Source organism: Sorex fumeus, unplaced genomic scaffold (genome assembly GCF_029834395.1).
Source record: "Sorex fumeus unplaced genomic scaffold, SorFum_2.1 ptg000009l, whole genome shotgun sequence".
NCBI classification, from domain to species: Eukaryota; Metazoa; Chordata; class Mammalia; order Eulipotyphla; family Soricidae; genus Sorex; species Sorex fumeus.
Window position 1 is genome coordinate 28,964,556 of NW_026606066.1, and position 9,626 is coordinate 28,974,181.

General features: G+C 49.9%; 1 protein-coding gene across 1 annotated transcript; it reads left to right on the top strand.

Annotated features, from left to right (window-relative positions):
- Window positions 1-5,502: 5,502 nt before the first annotated feature.
- HOXD10 (homeobox D10) lies at window positions 5,503-8,135 on the top strand. Its single transcript, XM_056110403.1, has 2 exons — window positions 5,503-6,457; window positions 7,858-8,135. The coding sequence occupies exons 1-2, from the start codon at window positions 5,503-5,505 to the stop codon at window positions 8,133-8,135; spliced, it is 1,233 nt and encodes a 410-aa protein (XP_055966378.1).
- Window positions 8,136-9,626: the final 1,491 nt, after the last annotated feature.

The window sequence follows — 9,626 nt, forward strand, 5'->3', positions numbered from 1 at the left end:
TTGAAAGAGAAAGATGCAAGAGAAACAAAGCCTACAATTGAATAATTTCGTTCGGAAGGGGATTGCTTTGTTAGGAATTCTGGGTGTCTGTTAAAATGTCAGTGCTCTAGTAGGATAATCGTTCCAGGAGCTGAAAACTGGTTTATTTCTTTCTCTCTCCATCTATCTTTATTTTTCCCCCTTAACTGCATCCAAATGTAGCAAGCTTGTATGTCCACCTTGTACAAGCCAAACCAAAAGATGCCATTCCCTGTTTGCATGGCCCTGAGGAGCCACACGAGGGCGTGCTCATGTTCCAGAAGCCGCATTTGGCCAAGCGGCTGTGACACCCTATCTTTCCTACAGTAGAATCTAAGAGCAATCCCAGTCCGTTAGAAACAGACATCTGCTAAAGTGTTTGTTTGCTCTTGGTTGGTTCTAAGTAGCAACAAAGTGTACGAAGTTTCTCAGAGACAAGGTAGCTAACCAGATTCCTTAAACTGGCAATCACCTAACTTTTGTCTCCTTAAGAGGAAACTGATGCAAAGAATACCTTGGTACTATTCTGGTGGTATGGAGATGCGCTTTTAAAATGACAGATATAAGCTTCTTGAACTAGGTTATGGCTATTCCAAGTTAATTAAATTAAGGAAATCAATTTTTCATGTTGGTGTGAGTGTGAACAGCGGGGTGAGTTAAGAACAGCCTCTTCCAAAAGATCCATCAGTTTTGCGTGCTCTCCGATTGCCTGTGGATGATTAAAAGGCTTTTGTTTAAGACAGATCAGGGCGCTGCAACTTAATTGAGTGTGGTCTCAGAGAAAAAAAAAAGGAAACTTGTCATGACAGGGGGTCATTCTGGGTGAGAGAGCCCTGCACCCCCGTTGTGCCTGGTGATGGAGGTACCACAGGACCATGAGCAGGGGGACACCAGGTCCCAATGAGCGGTGGAAGGCACAGGCTGTCTGGAGCAATGTTTGTACTCCTGGGCGCTGTAGCATTACGCATTAGAAGTAATCGGGCTTTGCTTTGGACTGAACCCTGGGCCATACTGCCCTTCCCAACTGCCTGCTCACCATGACGGAGTTTTGATGTGGGCACATGCTCCTGGAACTCTTGGAAGCAATTTCTCAATCTTCATTCTCCTCTTCTTCCTCCTCCTCCTCCTCTTCATCCTCCTCTTCCTCTTCCTCGCCCCTTTGAAAAGCCCCTTGCATCCCAGAGGGCCCAGCTCTGACTCCAAGACTGCAGTCCAAAAGTGAGGTTCAAAAGGGAGAGCTGTGGGGCTCTGGGGGCCATTCTAGGGGAGGGTAGCTGTCCTTTCTTCCCCGAAGTTCATTGTGAAGCGCAAGCAGCCTCCGGAGCGAATGTCAGCCTTGTCGGAAGCCTTAGTCTGCTCTCCCCAGGCAAGGGACCCAAAGCTATGCCTGACTCCCTTGAGAGCTGGGTGGGTGGTGGCTGGGCCATCATAAGGCCCCCTCCAAGAGGCGCCAGCCAGAGGCGTGGGTGTTCCCCTGCGGGGACCATAGGCTCCCGCCTGTCTGACTGTGGGTCCATCTTTGCTACTGTGAAGCGACATTTCCTGGGGCCTAATCCTGGCCCTGTTCCATATGGGGTGAAACTCCCTTCCCTTCCTAAATGTCGTTGTGTTCTTCTTTGGGTGGTTTTGTGGGGATGTCTCTGCCTTTAAGTGGAGAGTCCCCTTCTTAGCTGGCCGCCTCGGCAGATTCTGGGGTCTTTCACAGCAGTTCCTTCCCTCCCCGGCGGAGCCCATCTGGGTCTGAAATGGGTCAACTGCCTGGCCAAGGGGTTCTGAGGACTGCAGCCTTGGCCTGTTCTGAGCAGTCCATATGTGGGGGATGGTGCTGTAGAGGGTGGCTGTGGATTTGAAGGCGCTGAGATTTGTGATCCTTGAGTGTAGGGGAAATACTGGAAATAGGAGTCTTTTGTGTTGACAGTGGAAAATGTCTCTTTGGCTGCCAGCCGTTCTGCACATCTCATAGACCAGTTCCTCAAGTCACAGGCATCTTGTCCAGATCCCCCACTTGCCCCTTGATTTTGTGCAGTTAGGAGGGGTGTCCCTGGGAAGCAGCTTTTACGATGGGTCCCTATCGGCTCTGCCCCCCAGAATGACACATTTCCGAGGCCACCCAGATCTCTAATTCAAGGCAAACTCAGGAGCATACAGGTCCATTACAGGCCTGAGTTGCAGACCTTTCCAGAGACAGGAGAGCTAGATGTAAGTCACATCTTGATTACAAATACAAATGCTAATTTCTTGCTGAAGCGACTCTTTTGATTTTTCTCGAGAAAGAACTATGCCGAGGAGAAGGGTATCTTGGTACAAATATGGGTATTCATCTCGTTTATGGGGCAATATTGATTTATTATTAATGGTAACTGCTTCAACTGATCTAAAGATGATCGAAAACAGCAACTATACAGCTACATTAAATACTCGTAAGCAAAATAAAAGGTGGCCTTTAAAGCCACTGCCATTTCATTACATTTCCTTCATCTTAAGGGCGAATTTCTCCCCCTACATAAGCTGGTCTCGGTCTTGTATTATTTCTGTTTTGCTTGATTTTTATTTTTAAAAAAATCCATGAATCACTGGCCTTAAACAGCTCTCCGAAGACAGAAATTTGAAAAAGGAAAAAGTGGAATTTTATGATAACAGATTCAAAATTCTATCTGATGCACACATATTTTTTCCTGCTGGTAAAGAAGATGTATTAAACCAAAATCCAGTCGGGGTGATTTTGTGCTGTACACTACCAGGAACTGAAACAGAAAGCCCCCCAGATTCCCAAGATCTCCTCTGTCTGGTGTGTGTGGCTCACCGCAGACCTGACCTCTCTGAGAGGAGCCACTTGTTTTGGCCTGAATGTTTTCTTCACATATATAAATAAAAATTACGAAAGGGCATTTGATGGGCATTAAATTCCAGATTAGATTGAACAGTCTTGCCGCGTGCACGCGTGGGCCAGGGAAAATTAAAGCACCCGTCTCCGGCAGCTCTCCTGGCCGACAGGCAAAAGGCTGGCGCTTTTGGAGCGCCAGGCTGGCGCCCAGGCGCCCGGCAAGAGTGTGTGCAGCGGGCATTTTGTCTAGCTCTTGGGCATGCTTTGCGGTGACTAGAACCATGACCACCACCTTGGGGGGGAAAACAATTTTCGGGGTTCTTTCAGTGACTATTAATTTTGAACAAGATCTCAGCAAATTTTTTGTTGCCTGCCTTTCTATTCCTTGCCTGCCTTCTTATCCCCCCTTTATCCAAGCTTAGAAACAGCCACCCCTGCTGAAAGGTAATGTTTAAACCTCCGCTATGCGGCGGTATCCTGCGGGCCAAGCAGTTAGAGGCGCCGGGCTTTTAACCTGACAATGATGTTGTATTTGAACAGCTGCGTAAAGGTTTAAAAGGTCTGTCTCATTGCCACCACGGAGTTTTTTAAAAGGGGTTATTGTTTGGGCGAGGGTACTTCGAAAGGACAGGCAAAGTAGTCCCAAGGCCGAAAATAATGTTTAGTGTCTGTCTCCATCAGGCTAGGGGAGATTCCTTTTGGGGAGGGTTGTGGAGGGGAGACAAAAGGTTTGTTGGCAAAGATTTTTGTGAAGAATTCAGGGAGCTGGCTACTAGGTCCTCCCCAAAAGCGGAGGCGCTTTAATGAGCAAGGGCCCCAAAGACAGGTTCTGCTGAGGCGGAATGCAATTTACTCACAAGTTCAGCCTCTGAGTCTGAAATCCAAGGCCAGCCCGTGACAGGGTGACTGGGAAGAAAAAGACCAGTGCCTTTACAGCAAAAGCTGGTTTGTGAACAGAATTTCTGGGCCCTTTTCCATTCTTGGATTCAGGGAAGGGGTTCAGGGCAGCTGGTCGACTGCTCCAGCACTCTGGTAGGGCCCCTCGCCCAAGGCAAGTCTCTGGAAATCAAGGTTAAAGCGCCCCGCTGCTGCTGGAGGCCAGGGCTTCTGCAGGGCTGGAGCTCTGCCTGCCAGCGAAGAACTAGGGAGGAAGTTGTTGAAGTTTCTCATAAAACTCTGAGTTTCCATGGTGGTGATGGTGGTGGTTCTTTAATGAGCTTGACCACAACCCCAGACCAAACCCTTTGTAGAACTTTCCCTCACTAAAGGAAACACAAGACTGGGATTTCCCCTCACCTCCTCCTTCCCTCCCCCGCCAAGCCTAAGCCAAACCTTGTCAAATAACTTTAGGAATTGTCCAAAACTATAAAACTCAACTTCTGACAAAAAGTATAGCTTTTAATATTTGACGATTTGTGTTAAAACAAAAATTGACCTTCTTGGTTAGTAGCGGAGGGGAAAAATCAATAGTATAATTTTCAATAATTCATAAAGCGAACGCCATTATGCTAAATCTTAACTATTAATCTTATCCTTTACAAAGTCTCGATTGATTTGTTAATAAAATATCTCCCCGTGTGTGGCAACAGCGGGTATAACTCTTTAAAAACCTTCAGAAGCAAGAAAATTACCAAGTAGCCCAAGAATGTAGATGAGAATTTTATTGATCGCCCTGATTCTTCTTAATATGTATTAATAAATTCCACAACCTTTTGTACCTTGCACTTGTCAGAAACCAATGCTTTTACAAAATCCATAAAAGGAAAACATATTTTTCTTTGTAGAAGATCCAAATGACACCTTTGCATCTCTCTCTCTCTCCTGCCTCGCCTAGTCGGTCAGTTTTCGAAAACTTCTGGAGTTTGAGAGCGATTCTTTCCTCGAGAAATAAAATCTTTTCAGTCTCCCGGTCAGCCTTCCTCTTGGCCCTCTGTTATCGGGGTGTGTGCGGAGTGAAACCTGGATTTAGTTCTCCCGCTGGGAGCCCGTTGGCCGCATTCGCGGACAGCGCGCGGCTGGAGAATTGTCTCCGAGCTGAAACCCCGCGGCGACCCAGCCCTCCGAGATCTCAAATGACTGGGGTGCCCACCGGGGTGCGCGCCGCGGGTCGCGGGCCGCAGGCGGGGACCGCGCGCCGCCGACTGGTTCTCGGCGCTGGCGGGAGGCCGGCTGCGTGGCCTCTCTGCCCTGGCGGCCCTTCACCGCTGCCCCAATACCTCGGTCGCTCGGTGTTTTTTGTTTGTTTGTTTGTTTGCTTGCTTGCTTGCTTGCTTGTTTTTTCTTTCCCCCCCGTGGGATTTTTTGTTTCTTCCTCGGGGTGCCTAAGGTCGGATGTCTCCGAGCCGGGGGAATCCGACTCACCTTCCCAGGCTGCTCGGGACCACCTTAGCCAGCCTGGGTCCCCAACCCCCGCCCGGGCCCCGCTCCTCTCGGGGCGCGCGCTGCGGGGTGTGTGCGGGGAGTGCTTCTGTGTGCCGTCGTCGCGGGCAGCGGCAGTCCCGCGCGGGGGTGCCCCCTTCCCGGACGCCCCTGAGGCCGAGCCCGGCCTTCCGCTGGCGGCGCCGGGCGACCAGGGCGGCGGCCGCGCGAGCCCCGGGAGGCCGGCGGGCGGCGGAGCGCGGGGCCGTTGGTCCCAGCGCACTATCGCGGGCGCATAGTAGATGTCGCTGTTGTCCGCGCTTACGCCGCCGGCCGGCCGGGCTCTGCAGCACGTGACCTGCGAGGAGGCTGCGGCTCAAGGCCATTTTCAAATCTCATTGGCTTGGTTGTCATGTGGTCGGCAGAGGCATCCACAATTACACGGGGAATGTTTTCCTAGAGATGTCAGCCTACAAAGGACACAATCTCTCTTCTTCAAATTCCTCCCCAAAATGTCCTTTCCCAACAGCTCTCCTGCTGCTAATACTTTTTTAGTAGATTCCTTGATCAGTGCCTGCAGGAGTGACAGTTTTTATTCGAGCAGCGCCAGCATGTACATGCCACCACCTAGCGCAGACATGGGGACCTATGGAATGCAAACCTGTGGACTGCTCCCGTCTCTGGCCAAAAGAGAAGTGAACCACCAAAATATGGGTATGAATGTGCATCCTTATATACCTCAAGTAGACAGTTGGACAGACCCGAACAGATCTTGTCGAATAGAACAACCTGTTACACAGCAAGTGCCCACTTGCTCCTTCACCACCAACATTAAGGAAGAATCCAATTGCTGCATGTATTCTGATAAGCGCAACAAACTCATTTCGGCCGAGGTCCCTTCGTACCAGAGGCTGGTCCCTGAGTCCTGTCCCGTTGAGAACCCCGAGGTTCCTGTCCCTGGATATTTTAGACTGAGTCAGACCTACGCCACCGGGAAAACCCAAGAGTACAATAACAGCCCCGAAGGCAGCTCCACAGTTATGCTCCAGCTCAACCCTCGCGGCGCGGCCAAGCCGCAGCTCTCGGCTGCCCAACTGCAGATGGAGAAGAAGATGAACGAGCCGGCGGGAGGCCAGGAGCCCGCCAAAGTCTCCCAGGTGGAGAGCCCCGAGGCCAAGGGCGGCCTTCCAGAAGAGAGGAGCTGCCTGGCCGAGGTCTCCGTGTCGAGTCCAGAAGTACAGGAGAAGGAAAGCAAAGGTCGGTAAGAGCAGAGTTGCCACCCCAGCGGGGTGTGCAGCCTGGGATCCCGGCCGAGAGGGAGCGACTAGGTGCCCGAGGTGGGGCCCGCCTGGCAGGTGCTGTTCCTCCCGGCTTTTCCAGGGGTAATCTCAATGCTGAGATGAACCCCCGCTTATCCCCAGTGGCCCTGACCCGCCTGGCTAGTGCTGGCCCCACGCCGATGGCGCCTGGGCAGAGGAAGGGCTCGCGGGCTTTATTTTTTTCCTGAGCTAGACCCGAAATGCAACAAAAGAGTGCAAATGAGACCTGCGGCTTGTAAACACGGCCCTAGAACCTCCTCTCTCCCGCTCAGATGTACAGTCCCAGTATTGCTTTTCATCCAATGGTGATTTTTATGGAGGTCCAAGACACTATGTTGGCGTTCAAGTGTATGTACCCCGCATCCTGCGAGCTTGGGGGTGGCAAGGGAGGGCATGAGATTGCTGGTCTGCCGGGGCGCTGGAGGCCAGGGAATGGGGCTCCCTGCTGTTGAGAGGTTTAGGTAACCTTGGCTTTGTCTGGGAAATGTGGGGGCAGGCTTTGCAATCTGTTTGAAAAGGGGACAGAAGCGTAAGGAAAGGAACCTTCCTGGCTCACCAGGCCGGGCCATCCTCTGGGTGGGCTAGGGCAAAGAGCAGGAGGCTCTGGCTTTCTCAAAGGGAACCTTGCCCTGAGCTTCTCTCCCAGGACCCAGAGGTAAACCATGGAGAATCTACATCTGAGGAAAGGCTTTTGTGCAGGACCTGAATGCATGAGAACACAGAGAAAATTCTGGGGGCTACAACAATGAGCAGGCAGGGTGGAGAAAGTGCACTTGGTTCCCAGGTCATCTTTTGAAAGATAATAGGCACCTGTAAACCTGCTGATGGGGCTCCCCGACTGCCCAGAAATAGGGAAGAAGTGGCAGACTTGGGAGCCCAGGAACGGATTGGGGATGGGCGGTTGGCGGGTCCAGACTGTGCCTGTTATGAGTTGAACACTTAGAATATTGCTGAGGAGATCTTAAAAGTTTACTGTTGTATTGGTATTTTGTACAGGTAAGAAAGTTTGTGTGTGTGTGTCTGTGTTTGTGTGCACGCGTGAGAGAAGGGGGGAGAGAGAGAGAGAGAGAGAGAGAGAGAGAGAGAGAGAGAGAGTGAGTCAGTCTTGAGACAGGGTGAAAATACCTACCACTCATCTTGTCATTTTGGGCATTTAAACTAATCTGGCATCAGTGACAAACCCTTTCCAGGTTCTAGCTCTTGTGAGTGATGTTTAATACCACATTTTCCCAAAGTGGCCTGGCTGCCAGCGGGGTCATTGCCAAGTGTACATTTGAACAGTCTGAGAGAAAAAAAAAATTCTTGATTTTTTTCTTCTTCTCCTTTTAATTTTGTTAGAGGAAATCAAGTCTGATACTCCAACCAGCAATTGGCTCACTGCAAAGAGTGGCAGAAAGAAGAGGTGCCCTTACACTAAGCACCAAACGCTGGAATTAGAAAAAGAGTTCTTATTCAATATGTACCTCACCCGCGAGCGCCGCCTAGAGATCAGTAAGAGCGTTAACCTCACCGACAGGCAGGTCAAGATTTGGTTTCAAAACCGCCGGATGAAACTTAAGAAGATGAGCCGAGAGAACCGGATTCGAGAACTGACCGCCAACCTCACCTTCTCTTAGGTCCAAGGCCCAGCAGAGGCCAAGACCCAGGAACGGGCACCGCGTTCCAGGACCGAGTGATGGAGGACTGGGAAAGCGGGCGACAAAACCTTCATTGCTCTTTGTTTTTTGTTTTTTGTTTTCCTGCTAGAATGTGACTTTGGGGTCATTCTGTTTGTGCTGCAAGTGATCTGTAATCCCTATGAGTATATATATATTAAAAATCTAGCACGTGTAATTTATTATTTTTTTCATCGTAATGCAGGGTAACTATTACTGCGCATTTTCGCATTTGGGTCTTAACTTATTGGAACTGTAGAGCATCCATCTATCCATTCTTCCATCCAGCAATGTGACTTTTTCATGTTTTTTCCTAACACAAAAGGTCTGTGCGTGTGTGGTTAGTCCATGAGTTCATGGAGCTTTGAGTACATCCAGTACTTAAAAGTACTTAAATTACATATATATTTAAAAGTTTCTAAGAAAACCCACAAGCTTTGGGGGGAGGGGGACCTGAACAAAGCACATTATAATGTATCTTTTTGCAAATGAATTTAGCAATTGTCCTTGGTGAGATGGAATCTTGACTACTTATGCCTTGTAGCCTTTGCCTCGTGGTGCATCTGTGGTTTGGTAGAATTGCAACGGCAACCTGTCCTTTCTCTGCATGTACTGGTCGCATGTATAATGCAATAAACTCTGGAAATGAGTTCGTTCCCTCTGCTTTCTGAAAGGGAAAAACAAAATGAATCTGGAATGCAAATATTTGGTAAAATTATCTTCCTTTTAAATTGCTTGCTTGGGGAAGTTGGGAAGGTGGAGGATGAGAGAAAGCCTGGGACGGAAGATGGGAGAGGAAAACTGGGTGAGGCCTCTGGTAGCTAAAATTTGACAGTGGTGGGATGAGTGAGAAGGCAGCCTGGGTGCGCCACTTTCATAGTTGGAAAGAAGGGACATCCTCCCCCCATCTCCCATCATTGAACTTGCAGTGGGTGTTTGTTTCCCTGTAGTCAGAACCCGGTAAGTAAACCTGTGCCCTGCTGCTTTTCCCTCAAAGCTCCCCCGTGAAGTATGTGTGTTCCTCTCCTTAGTTTTGGATGTTATTTTTTAATGTTTTCAGTGGGGTCATGATGATTTCTAGCTGTCGCACCATCGTCAGGGGCTAGGTGGAAAACCAGCCTGACCCACCTGGAAGCTGCCGGGCCTCCAGTGCAGGAGCCAAGACAAGCAGCAGCTTAGCACTGCATCGCCTCCAATTCTGCTCCCCTTTCCCTCGAACCCACCCCACCCCAAGAGCAAGACAGCCAGGCTCCAGCGAACCCAAGGATGGGTGAGTGTTCCCATCCCACTTTGTCCTGGCTTTCTTGTGGAAGGACTTTATTGTGCTCAGAAACCTTGCAGTGGCCCGCATGAAATTTTTGTTGCAGGGAGAAAAGATACCCCACCTCCCAGTTAATCTTTCCTCTGATTACAAAATGTTGGCCAGAGACATTGTTTAGGAACAAGAAAGTA